We start from the raw sequence: 14319 nt of genomic DNA, 5'->3' as shown, positions 1-14319 counted from the left end.
TGATTTGGTAATTGTTGGGAATGGCATTGATACGTTCTTTCTGAACCAAACATGTAATTTCCAGGATTGTACTCATATTATTCTAAATGTTTCAGGGTGGTGGAACTACTGCTCGGCTAATGCTTGACTTGTGGCCTTCATTGCAACTTGATGGCTGGGAGATTGATGGAATTATAAGGAACCCCTAAGTATCTTTTCCAGTAGACTTATATATATATATATATATATATTATGAAAAATGATGATTTCCATCATGATCTGGTTTCTTCCTAATAAATTAACTTCATTTTGTATGAAATCTGTATTTTGCTTTTCTATAGGTCTATTGTTGGTCTTGCAATGTGTCAGTTAGATGGTTACTGTCAGTAATATACTTTTAGATTTGAGACCCCCAAAGACCAGTGAACTTACTAATTAAAAAGTTACTTGAGGCTATATATATAAATATATATACACATTCGGGACCAACTTCAATCTCAAAATGCTTTAAATTACTTTCTCTTCAACTAATTTTCAAGAGGGAGCCTAGAGGAAACTCATTGCAATGTGCTAGTTATACCACCCAGAAACTCTGATAATTGGAAGGCATTGGATTGTTTTTCATGTAGTTTTTTCAATATCTTGATAAAGAGCACATATTTGCATACCACATACATCTATAAACTTCTACAAATTTTCAGTACCTTTGATCAATTGTAATCTACAGTAATCATAGGAAAAAGGAAGTTGCAATAATTTTTTATGGTTATAACGGTTGGTGTTGTATAGTGTTCTGTCAACGTAGAAGGAATGCCATCTTTATTACAATGGTCTCAAGTGTTTTAACTCTTAACCAAATCCAAATATATTCTTTCTCTAGTACCATATCTGTATCATTTAAATGCTTCAAGCTTTTTGTTTCCAAGGTGACTACATCCTTACATGATTTTTTTTTTTTTTCATTAGTTGATCGATAAAGCAAGAGAATATCTTGGGCTGTCATATCTTGAGAAACATACTGTAGCTGGTGGCATCCTTAATGTTCATATCGGTGATGCCCTTTCACAATTAGTTAATGTGTCTGAAGGATATGCTGGTAAGATCCTTGTCCGCCTAGCTTTTTGTATTTCCTAGCTCACCTCCTGCTGTTTCATTTTAACACTGTTGGATGGGTTGTACGCCTTCTTGGTAGTGTCTCTTGACCTCTTTACTTGTCTCATAGAAAGGAAAAAATAATGGTGAAGGAGGATTTTCTTTTGCAATCCATATATACTTTTCAAGTCTTTTTATTCCACTTCCATCTCAAGAAAAGTCTATATTTTACTTATTTCGTCCATGAGGAAGGTTTTTGTTTTGGTTTCACTAATATGTGCTTGCAACAATGTCAGGCATTGTAATTGACTTGTTTTCTGAAGGAAAAGTATTGCCACAGTTGCAAGAGGTACACATCTCATTTGTTACATAAAAATTGGGCCTTGGCTTTTGAAATAATGTTTTGGTCTCTGATGCTCAATGTTACCAGTTTTCAAACAAGGCATTTTGTTTATAAATATGTATTATGCGGTCAGCAACTGAGTGAGAATTTTGTTTCAATTGGTGCAAAGTCTTAACTAAAATAGATAAATACAGAACAGATTATATAATACTATTTTGGCGGAACAATTTTGATGATTTCAATTCAAAAACTAGTTATTATTTTTTTCACTTTTTCATATTCTCAAGTTGTTTCATCAATAATGTTAACAAAAACATCTTTTTTAACATATGTAATCAGATCGTTTGGTTACGCAACTGATTCTTTACAATGCTATCAAAATTATCTCTCCCAATGCATGTAATCTCTCTCTCATCTTTTTCTTTCTTTAATGAACCCACGCGAGTTGAGAGTGGACAGGGCCATTTTTTGGAGGGGCCCACTTAAGATTAATATTCAGAAATAGGAATTTTAAATGGGAGTAGTTAAAGAATGAACCAGAGTGTTCGGTAATTGGAATCACTTTTTTTTTTTCCAACAGATAGTACTACTTCTAAGTAAATGAATTTTACTTTTGCTCTATGTGAAAAAATTTCACCCACTAGAGATAATGTGGCTCTGCCAATATATGCAGTTCTAGATCAAAGATTGTGGAAAGTTTTAATCATACGCTTCACTGTGATCATTTTGTGTTTTGAGCCAAGTTTCTACACTGCATTATCCTTTGCCGTATATGATTGCCTACACCTTAAGTTTTTTCTTGTCATCCACAGCGATTGATTGGCATATTTTTTTCCACATACACTGTTGATTATTCCTTGTGTGAGTGTCTTTAGCAGGTCAATACTTGGTTAGAATTGACTGATAGATTGATGCCCAAGGGTCGTCTCATGGTGAACTGCGGTGGCATCAATGAAGTATCTGTTGTGACAGATGGAGTGCCTCGTCCTGAGACTTCTTCAATTGATGGCCACTAAGTGCAAAATTCTACTATCCAGGCACTACTGAAAGCATTTCCGGAACAAGTAGGGATTCTTCCATTGAAAATATTATGTTCATTTCATTACTCATGTTTCTGCATCTACTCTGCATACTATTTTTTTATTACTTAAATAAAAAAAAATGTTTCTGCATCTACTCTTTCTTCAAGAGTTATGTAAAAATAGTATCTCCCTTCTCTAATTAATACTGTTGTCATTGGATATGATCTTCATTACTACTCATATGCATGATCTTCATTATTGCTCATGCATTGATCCCCTGCCTTATGTACAATGTTTTCAAATTGTCCCTGTTCTGCTTGCTTCATCCCTACAAAAGAGACTTCAAGAAATTGCAATCCCAAGCCTAAGAATGGAGACTTTTTAATTAAAAATTCCAAAACGTCCTTAAAGTAGTAAAGATTAATTTCAAAATAATAATGATAATAATAATAATAGCACAAGAGATTGAAATCCCTTATTGGAGATGTACAAGTTAGTTGCATGTGTATTTCTGTTTTTTTAAAGTTGAGATGTACTCTGGTTCTCATTTTTATGCCCCCCTTCCCCTCTCCATACATAATTTGATTTTTCTTGTTATTAATATCCAGTGTAGCCTTTATGTCAACAGAAAGCTCATGGTTTTGAAATTTGACCATTACAGTTGAGCTGGAAGAGAATGCCTAAAAGGGATGGTGAAAATTATCTTGCACTAATGCATTGGGTAATTAATGTAGATTACAGAGTTAATCCAAAAACCATAGCACTTATAATATGAAAACTGGAGTAGGAGTTCTTGGATCAGTACAATTTATCACTAGCTAATCCAAAACCGTGGCATCTAATAAATCAGTCATTTCTATCTTTAAAAAGCTCTAGATAAAGTCACTTTTTATGGAGTTAAGTGCAGTGGATTAGACCATGAACATTATAGGTGATTGCAATTGCAAAAATAATGGACAAAGCACTAATTATATGTCATCTTTTGTTTTCCTTAGTTTTGAACAATAGAATGGATATATGTTTGATAAAAAAAGATGAAGTACAACTTGGGTATAGTTTATCAGGATTAATTTTGTGGAATTGTTTTTCCTTTTTTTGTTAAATTTTTTGAAATATCTTTTCCGGTGACTAAATTTCGCCGGAAATAAGTTTTTGTACGCAAAACATATTTCTGGCGATTATATATCGCAGGAAATACAGTTTATTGGTATTTGCGGCGAATATTATTCACTGCAAAAAAGATTTCGCAGCGATTTAACTAAGCCGTTGGAATAGATCTCACATTAGCGGCGATTTTTACAACGCTGGTATTGATCTATACCGGCGCACTATTATCGCCGCAATTGTTAAATTGCTGTAATTAATCTTTCCTAACGATTAACAACTGAATCGATCCTGCAATTGCGGCGATCAAAGGTACTTTTTGCAGCGAATAAAAATTGCTGGGAAAGAAAATCTTTGTCAACGATTTTTGGCTTCCGTTGGAGTAGATCAAAAGTGGGGCTTTAATACCGGCGAACTTCCAGCAATTTATAAATCGCTGGGATAGGTGAGAGGCGGCGATTTTGTTGGTTTTGCCAGAGAAAGTGAATCGCTGGTAAAGATGATTCCCCTTGTAGTGTTTATATCCAAACCTAGTCGAAGATAGCTAAGGCTTTGAATTCTAGAAAGCAAAGGCCATAAAATATGGTTAGAGAAGGAGTTTTGATTCGGTTAATTCAAATTGAACCAATTAGAAGCTGAATCGATTGCAATGTATAAGGCCACTTCATTTCATGATTGATTCAAATCATTGATTCCAACCAACTCTAACATATTCAAATTGCAATGGTTTCTTGCATTATGTTTCATAAATGATTTTGTTATGTCATGAATGAAACTATGGGAGAACACAACATATTATATATAGGAATATGTTCAAAATAATATAATTACTACCATCTTATAACTTAAGAATATTTGAGGAAAATACTGATTATATTTTATATTAGATACATATATAAATTGAATTTTTAATGGAGTTATATTTGGGATTTATATCATACTCTTATTGAAATTAGTGAATAAATTCATATTTTAATCTCATTTGTTCGTATTTTAATACTTAAATTGAATTGTATATTTTTTTATTAACATTAAAATATTCAATTTAAACCTGTTATAAATAGCTCCATTGATCAACCTTGATTCTCATTTGTTGCTCAAGACTATATACGTACTATAAATATATATATATATATATATATATATATATATTAATTTGTTGATGACATGCATCCGGAATAATATTTTCTAGCTAGTACGCTTGCTTGCCCAACGATTGAATGCAACAGGGAAAAAAAGGTTGTATGATTATTCTTTTGCAGCTTGATCGAGTGACCCCGTCCTTCTTTAGAGTTTTGTTATTGTTTTCTGAATAATTCAACTCATATTCTGATTCACGTTCGATGCTGCTTTCATAGATCAATTACAAGGAAAGCTTAATCCCGTGCATGCAATTCCAAACTCAAGCGAAGGTTCCTATCCGAAATTCCTAAAGTACTAGAGTCCTAATTTATCATAAACATTATCTCTGGTCAGTAAAATTCTACTTTTGACTTATTATATATATTCTCCTACTTCATGGATATCAATTCATAAATAATAAAGCTACCATGCAAGTTCCTATCACCCGAGCTTGTGCTTGTAAGACGCATAGAAAATGTGCTAGCTGCGTGTCAACGTTTTTGTCTGCAGCATCTATATATATCTTGCCTTTAGACTTTAAGCTCTTTTCGACCGATCCCCCTCTACTTTCAGTGGTTTGAAGTCCTTCAGACGTATGACAAAATAAATGCTTTTTAATATGTATTTTTGTGCTCTCAAAGTTCTGATCACTAATGTGTGCTCGCAAACGTACTGCCAAAGCCTGAAGACTTTTATGTTACATTAAAGATTCCCACGAAAAGCACCGGACAAACTTGATGATCCAAAAGATAGGAAGGAGAAGTTTCGGCGTGCGCGTGATTGGAACTAAGTTGAGCTTTCAAAGAAGACTTTGGTTACTAGCAAGCTAGGGATATATCTACCATTGAACAACTACGTACGAAGAATCGGTCTGCGTACAAAGAATCGCTATAGCTCATATATCTCCAGATCAGACCTCTCCGTTCAATACATCTTTCGGCCCCGTCAATGATCTCTATCCATGCATGGGTGGCATACATTTGCATGCATGCATGGTGTTCACACACAAACACACACACACACACACACACACATCCGATGCATCAATCAGACGTTCAACACGCATGCACTAGTCATTGCATCCTAATTGGTTAATTAACTTCATATATACCATTATTCTACATGAGTACTGCAGTAGTACTAGCTTGGGACGAAACCTGTTTTTCGGAATCTCCTCTCAACCTACGTACGCCACGTATCTCATCCGATAAAGCTTCCTTTGTTGTGTGGATGAGGTGGGGCCAAAGTCAACTTATTCCTTTTCATCTAGTAGCTTAATAATAAGTATCATGTTGTAGATTTTTTAGGGTAATCATGATAAAAGTAATTGTGCCACTCTACTAAAAATAATTTTAATTTTATATATAACTACTCTCTAGCTAGCTATACGAACTAATTAATAAAATTGTAAAATATAGTTAAAAAATAGTTGCAAGTTTATATTTTTTTATATTGTTATAAAAAGCATAAGTTCAATTCTTATATTTTCCATAAGACAAACAAAAAGATTGAATTTTTCATACGACAAACAAATGATTATAGAATAATAAAATAATTTTCTTGATTAAAAAAGAGTATATATATATATATAGGAAAAAAAAAAGCAGAAATTGTGTCTCATTTCTTGAGAAAAATAGGGATGCAAAAAATATCTTCATTAAATTTATTTATGATTTGATAAATGTTTTATCTACGAAAAGATTTTATAAAAATAAATGATGTGATTAATTAATTTGGTACATTAATTAGTTTGTAAAATTATTTTTATTATAAAATAAATTTAATATATCATATAAATTTATGTCAATTTATAAATTTATTTTTATGTAATCTTTTTATAATGATAAGACTTCTCTTACCCTTTTAAAACTTTCAATATTTAAAAAGAGCACAAACGGCGACAAGTGTTCATGCAAGGACCTAAAGATCGAATGATTTTTCGAACAAAGTAAACTAATCACAATGGTGATAGTAGGACAAGTACTACTAGTACTGTTGATTGCTCATGATAGTGGCAAAGTGAAGGAGACAAATTAAATAGTGCCTGATGGGTTCATATTAATGCTGTAAAATAAAAGTAAACAGTAGTTTGATCAGTTACCAAGTTATAAAAGACACGTGCTATTCTCCACCAAGCACTTTGGAGGTCATCGAATTCCGTATATATAAAGACATGCATTATCTTAGTCTCATATATATCTTATTGGTATTTTCTTCGATCCCAGGAAGAGTAGATCGACGTTGTAAATTAATCATCCTTTTATACCTGTGAAAATAATTGTAAGGACCCAAAAGTCGGAGGAATTTATTCAGAACCTAATTAATAATGAATCGGAAGTGCATGCATGGGAAAGAGACGCATGTCCAGCCGGATCTGAATTAAGGCCATACAAAATGGATTTAATTAGTTCAGTTCCCACTGTAAGATAGGACGCATCATGAGAGCCTTACAGCTCTAGCTACTTTGGGGAATAACGAGGATAACATGCACCGCACTACTGTCTTACGTTCCGGTGGACTTCACCATCACAATTCAGACACGACTGAGGTGATCAAACTTGCGGGTGATACCATGAAAAAAGTTGATTAAAAAACTCATTCCATTTCTTCCATTAAATTTGTGTGAAATCACCGGTCCCTATAGCTCTTCGATCTTTGCGTGTAGGCAGTCTCTCACTCGTTTAATATATAGAATATTTAATTAAATAAATAAAATATAGAATCAAGATTAAACTCATGATTTTTAGCTAGTACTATTATATTATATAAAATTATCATTTATTTTAAAATTTTAAATTGATAGAAGATATAAATTTTATTATTTATATTATATTCTTGACCCTTTCAAAATTTTTCATCGTTACAAAAAGATTAGAATAAAAGACAATTATATATAACATTGATATTTTATTAGATGTTATATTCTAGATATGCTAATGCTAATAATTTGATTATTTTTTTATTTAGCAAGTCCAATTATTCTTGGGAATTTAAACAGATTTACGACTTGTTAATTAACCCGAAGAGTAAATACCAAAATCTCAAGCTAAATATGGAGCATATCATGTATAAGAAAGCACAACATACGTTAATTTTTTTTCCAAGCACAACTCTTAACAATATTAATACAATTTTAATTCTCTCGTTTATAATTATCTCATATTAAAAAAAAAATTATATTATAATAATATTTTAATTCTCTCAATTTTAAAAATTAATAAAACATCTTCATTTAAATTATTTTATTATTATTTACAAAATTGTGATCTACGCGTATGGGTCACAAATGGGTCCATAGTCAGTTTTCGACGTTTCGTCCTCTTCTCCTCTTTGTTCCTTTCTCTTAAAGTAGGCATTTATATCACAGACGACTCGTTGACTTGGAATTTTCTCCTCCAAGTTGAATGCATTTGGGCTCACTTACACTTTTTTTTTTTTTTTTGAATGGAGTTAAAACAGCGTCCACTCAATTTATTATTTCCGTAGTAGGTGTCCTTCTAGTTTAATTTATATTTATATTTATTAAATTTATTTTGTTAATTTTATTTTAAAATTTATAATTTATAATTTTTAACGTATCAATAATTAATATGTAAAAAAATAAATATTTTATAAATTTTTCTTAAATACATTTAACATTTTTCTATTACTAATTAACATCATCAATATTTCTAATTACATTTTCCTCTCACACCAAATCTATAATTAAAAAAAAAAAAAAACAGAGAGAATGCAATTTCTATCGTGGAAAGTGTTCAAAGTCTGGAATGATAGCAAATATTAGCAGCAGACTCGGCGCCTCGGACAAGTCAATCTTCATTAGTGCTTAGTTTGAAAAATGATTTAACTAATATTTAGAGTGGCATTCCATTCCATCACTCTTTTTCTTAATTCTTCTTCACTCAGCCAATGTTGGGATGCAATTGAATAATATTTTATTTTTCTCAATTTCTTTTCAAACACACAAAACTTCTCATTTTAATTTATTTCATCCTTTTATTATAAATTCATTATTTAAATTTATTTTTAAAGTGAGACTTATATTTAGATAAAAATCCATAAAACTTTCATTTCTTTACTATTTTGTAACAAATTTGATACCATAGAAAAATCGCACCAAATCTTGTGGATCGTGAGGCTGCCAAAAAATAATTAGGTCCATTATCAACCAAGTAAGGTATAGAAAACCACTACATTAGGCACTGTTGGGGGCCAATTATGGTTGAGTATAGTTGGGCGAAAACACGTCCCATCCGAAGTTCTGACTGTATTTAGATATCATAAAGAAAATCCAGAACTCATATCTGAATATTCTTCTTGTTGAAAAAAAAAAAAGAAAATTAAAATATTATTTTTTTAAAATTTAAAAAAGTTAAATTTTTTATTATTTTTTAATAAAAATTTAAAAAAATTATAACAATCAGATCAATTGAATTGAAATTATTTTTGTACGGAAGCAATAAGAGTTTTTTATTTATTTTTATTTTCCTTTCGCAAACGAGTTTTTGTTTCTTGAGAGGTGGGGGCGTCACTCTTGTCTTTAAATACGGAACCAGCTCCCATTCTTTACCTCCATGTACTTACTGTACCGACACCTCCTCCGTATATCTAACCAGCGGTACAGCGTTATGGCGCACACTCTTCAATACTAGTCTAGTTTCTTCCTTTTTCTTCTCCACCTCCACCTCCTCCTCCTCCCTTAGTGCCGATTTAACATGTGTTGTTGTACGTTGAAAAAAGAAGGAAGAATTGGCAGAATCACTGTTTGTTTCTCTCTGGTGCGTTAAAAGGCAAGTTATTTGTTTGCTCAACTTTTTATACGACCTTTTTATCTTATGCTTCTTTAAGGTACAATAAAGAAAAATAAAATTATTTGAGCCTTTAAAGCTTGGGTTCTCTGTTGGGTTTCAGATTGTGGACATGTTAAACGAGATTGACTCATATTAAAATCCTTCTGCGTCCCACTTCTGCTTTTTTTCGAAGTCCGAAGCCGACTTCTGATTCTTCGTTTTTTTTCTGTTTCTTTTTGCGCATCCTTTTCTTCTATGTCAAATGTTCTAAAAACCACCTAAAAAGAAAATGGAAAGAAAGGAAGTTTCGCGAAATCAAGAACTTCTTGAAAATTGATAACGTAATTTTTTAAGAAGAGTTCACGAGCTGTTTGGATTCAGAGATGGGTGAAGATGATTTGAGATGATTTGTAAATAGAAGAATAAAAATTAAATTATTTATTATATTTTGTGGATGAATTTGAAAAGTTGTTTTAAGATTTGGAAAGTTAGATTGTTATTATATTTTGTGTGTGAATTTGAGAAAATTGTAATAATGAGATGAGATGAGTTGAGGTGGGTTTTGTAATCATTTTTCTTCTAGAGGTTCCAGAGTTTTCGTTCTATTTTCTCCTCCCACTTACTTTATGTTTGGTTGCTACCCACTTACTTTATGTTTGGTGGCTAAGAAAAATTAAAAGACTTTTTTATTTTTATTTTTTAATATATATCCTCTGAAACTTCTTTCCAACCTCTTCGAATTCCTGGCTGATGAATATCTGAATCACCTTTGAACTCTATATACTAAGCTATACCGGACCACAAAAAATAAATAAATGGAAAGTACTGCATTTAGTGGTAAAGAGTTTTCTTTTGTTAATTTATTTTGTATTCTCAAGTCAGGATATTTGCTTATATTGATTAGAAACTTTATGAACTGGAGTTTTGTGGTCATCTCATAGTTTTCTTTTGGGAGTCCTCTGGGTTTGTTTTTTTGGGGCGTGCCCTGGTTTCAGCGACTATTCCTGTCTGTTTGCAGCTTTTTCCTTGCATAGGTAGAACTTCCATTGTCTATCTTTTTATTAAGATCGCTATAAATTTAGTTGTTGTAGTTTCAGAAGAAACAAAGAGAGCAGTTTGTCGATTAGAGAGAGAGAGAGAGAGAGAGGTTTGTCCAAAACCTTCGTTATATTGGCATCAAAACTATTACCGAGTACTGATGGCAGTCCACGTGTTCCATAATTTCACCCGAAACACGTGGACTACCCTAGGATAATTGTGATTTTGACTTTATTGACTCACGGACTTCCTATGCTCTCTTGGTCAATTTCTCACGCTTCTTTTAGCTTTATCATGCATGTGGCCCTCAATTTCAAATTTGAAATTCATCTGCTTCCGCGTATAGATATTTGCGACCGTGGAAAATTCTAACCCCCTTCTCTTGTCATCTTCTTAATTAACCTGGTCTTTCATGTCTGTTTTACTGTCACAACTCACAAGTCTAATAGTTTCAACTCGCTCGGATGAACTAAACTCAGGAAAAAAAAAAACACTCGTACAAGCTAGCTCACCGACTGACTTTTCTGGGTCACATGCTCATGCTTTTGTCATATATGACTCACATATTGATCCTCATCTGTTCTACTTCTCAGGACTTAAAGAATTAGAACACGGTGCAAGAGATCGTGTGACGTAGAAAGACTAGTAATGGCTAAGGAACTGCAAGTGCTTAATGCTCTTGATGTTGCCAAAACACAATGGTACCATTTCACAGCAATCGTGATCGCTGGCATGGGCTTTTTCACTGATGCATATGATCTCTTTTGCATCTCTCTTGTGACCAAACTGTTGGGCCGCTTGTACTACTACAAGGAAGGCTCTCCAAATCCTGGCTCTCTACCTTCAAATGTCTCGGCTGCTGTTAATGGTGTTGCCTTTTGTGGAACCCTTGCAGGCCAGCTCTTCTTTGGCTGGCTCGGTGATAAAATGGGCCGCAAACGTGTCTATGGCATGACCCTCATGCTTATGGTCATTTGCTCAATTGCCTGTGGCCTTTCCTTCGGGAAAAATCCCGATTCTGTTATGGCTACATTATGCTTCTTCAGGTTCTGGCTTGGATTTGGCATTGGAGGTGACTACCCGCTTTCTGCCACTATCATGTCCGAGTATGCTAACAAAAAGACACGTGGAGCCTTTATCGCTGCAGTGTTTGCAATGCAAGGTTTTGGAATTCTGGCTGGTGGGATGGTTGCTATTATAGTTTCAGCAGCTTTCAAGGCCAAATACCCTGCCTCAGCTTATCAAGTTGATCCAATTGGTTCCACTCCTCCAGAAGCTGATTATGTTTGGCGCATAATTGTAATGTTCGGTGCAGTCCCAGCTGCTCTTACTTATTACTGGCGCATGAAAATGCCTGAAACTGCTCGATACACTGCCTTGGTTGCAAGGAATGCCAAACAGGCAGCTGCTGATATGTCCAAAGTTTTGCAGGTTGAATTGGAAGCAGATCAGGAGAAAATTGAGGACAGAGGACGAGGAAATGATTTTGGATTGTTCTCTATGCAGTTTGTTCGCCGTCATGGGCTTCATTTGGTTGGAACCACAACCACTTGGTTCTTGCTAGATATTGCTTTCTACAGCCAGAATCTATTTCAGAAGGACATTTTCAGCGCCATTGGTTGGATTCCTAAGGCAAAAGAAATGAGCGCCCTTGATGAGGTATTCCGAATTGCGAGGGCACAAACTCTTATAGCTCTATGCAGCACTGTGCCAGGATATTGGTTTACCGTGGCTTTCATTGATAAGATCGGGAGGTTCGCAATTCAATTGATGGGGTTTTTCTTCATGACTGTCTTCATGTTTGCCTTGGCCATTCCTTACCATCACTGGACCATAAAAGCCAACCGAATTGGGTTTGTTGTTATCTACTCCCTCACATTTTTCTTTGCCAATTTTGGTCCAAATGCCACCACATTCGTGGTCCCTGCAGAGATTTTCCCAGCAAGGCTAAGGTCAACATGTCATGGTATATCAGCTGCAGCCGGAAAGGCTGGGGCAATAGTTGGGGCATTTGGATTTCAGTATGCAGAAAAGGGTATTGGAGTAAGAAATACACTCATAACCCTCGGTGTGGTCAACTTCCTTGGAATTGTGTTTACATTCTTGGTGCCTGAATCGAAAGGAAGATCATTGGAGGAAATGTCTGGTGAAGCTGGGGAAGAAAATGGAGCTGCTACAGAGCCAAAGAAGTTGGCTGGTCAAGACCTTAGAACTTAAGTGTACCCCCTTAACTCGGCCTTCTCTTTATCTAACGTGTCCAGTAGAATTCGTGAAAATTTCACTGGAAAAGTACGTTTGTGTATATGCAAGCGCTTACATATCATCTGAGGTGATGCTCCTTTTTAGTCTAAATATGGAATAAGCACTTTTCACGTTGGTTGCTTTTCCTGCTTTGTGCAACTATGGTCTTTGTTGTAGGATGAAATTATGTCTTTTTGTTTTATCTTTGTGATACTGCAATTGGAAGTATAAAAGAAACCTTTATGTATACATTTTCTCCTGTAATTTTTTTGGATTTGATCTTTACGTCACCATTTAGCATAATCTTCCACTAGAATATCATCACAAAATAATACTGCTGCTGTTTTCCCCCTCGTTATTCTCGTCATCATTTTTCAGATTGCCTAGAAGGGAATTGAAATTAAAAAAAAAATGAGCCATTTCATCTATATGCATGCGCTGTCTTCTCAGCAACAAATCCATTGCTGTTTGTTGTGTGAAAGCGAAATATTCTCGTTGGACTCAAATTAGTGGTTGCTTATAGTTAATGATTCTACGTTGAAAGAAGACCTATTAGTTCAAGCGGGTTGGCGTCATTGTTATTAATTAGTTGTGTGATGGACGGCTGATTGTGAAGTAATCTATTTTGTACCGATTCCAGTTTAAGTAAGAAGCCTAGTCTACATACAGTGGAGTCTTGAGGCTGGTCGTGATCAGTCCTGGACCTTGTGGGGGAGTGTTTTATTACCCGTTTTACAAAAAGTCGTGTAAAAGTAGAGAGAAATTGGTTAAAGTTTCACACCCTTTCGTCCCTTCTCGTAGTGAATCATTATGTCACCATTAATGAAAACCTTTCACACATTTTGGTTACCTTACAGCCATTCGTTTTCTTTGATAGATTGTACAGACCAAAGGACCCAAGTTTCTGTTTGAACTGTTTCTGCTATTTTCCGGAGGACTTTCTAGACGCCAAACATACGGTTCCATCTTCAGAACCTAACCGCGTTGTCTTTTATTAGGGGTGCGCATGCATGTGAGTGTTTCACTGGGCCCATCCCCTTCGTTGCTTCGAATTAAAATTACGAAGGACCCATTGATATAGACCCCATACCGGCAACAAGTGTTTGCGTTCCCATCTGCATGTGCATCGACGACACTGGAAATTCTTCTACTGTTTCAGAAAAGGCACGATGATTGACTCCTCAATTTGTGTTCTTATCTTTGTGAAATGAATCGTTGATGTGTTGCTTAAATCATTTTCTTATCCCTCTTGATTGCATTATCAATTTCCATGCAATACATGGCGATTAGTATACCATAATGATAATGGCTCTTGAATAGATAGCAAAGGAATCCAAGTTTCCTTTTATGATTTCATTTCACAAAAACCTTTTTTCTATTCCTCAAAGCAAAACACAGGATTTCTTTTTTCCCTTTCTCTCACGTCAATCATTGGAGAGCTCCATTGATTAGATTCTATAACTACGAAGCGTCGAAGAAGTTTCTAATGAGTCCACTGATCAACATATGGTGGACAACTGTGTGTGTGTGTGAAAGAAAATGAAGAGAAAAGATGGTTTTGGCAACATACCAAACCGTCTGTATTACT

General features: G+C 34.3%; 2 protein-coding genes across 3 annotated transcripts; both read left to right on the top strand.

Moving 5' to 3' along the window:
- Positions 1-71: 71 nt before the first annotated feature.
- On the top strand, positions 72-3149 carry LOC121251842. Its single transcript, XM_041151230.1, has 5 exons — positions 72-173; positions 946-1075; positions 1368-1420; positions 2293-2478; positions 3098-3149. Exons 1-4 carry the CDS (start codon positions 87-89, stop codon positions 2428-2430), a joined length of 408 nt encoding a protein of 135 aa, XP_041007164.1. The 5' UTR covers positions 72-86; the 3' UTR covers positions 2431-2478; positions 3098-3149.
- A 6056-nt stretch (positions 3150-9205) lies between these two features.
- LOC121251830 (low affinity inorganic phosphate transporter 1-like) lies at positions 9206-12978 on the top strand. Of its 2 annotated transcripts, none has more exons than XM_041151216.1 (2): positions 9206-9440; positions 11084-12978. In XM_041151216.1, the coding sequence occupies exon 2, from the start codon at positions 11139-11141 to the stop codon at positions 12705-12707; it is 1569 nt and encodes a 522-aa protein (XP_041007150.1). In that variant the 5' UTR covers positions 9206-9440; positions 11084-11138; the 3' UTR covers positions 12708-12978. The 2 variants fall into 2 exon arrangements, with proteins under 2 accessions (XP_041007150.1, XP_041007143.1); XM_041151209.1 differs by having other exon boundaries at positions 9206-9452.
- Positions 12979-14319: the final 1341 nt, after the last annotated feature.

Source organism: Juglans microcarpa x Juglans regia, chromosome 1D (assembly GCF_004785595.1).
Source record: "Juglans microcarpa x Juglans regia isolate MS1-56 chromosome 1D, Jm3101_v1.0, whole genome shotgun sequence".
Lineage (NCBI taxonomy): Eukaryota > Viridiplantae > Streptophyta > Magnoliopsida > Fagales > Juglandaceae > Juglans > Juglans microcarpa x Juglans regia.
The sequence above is the reverse complement of the archived record's forward strand: the minus strand, read 5'-3'. Positions and strand labels throughout refer to the sequence as shown.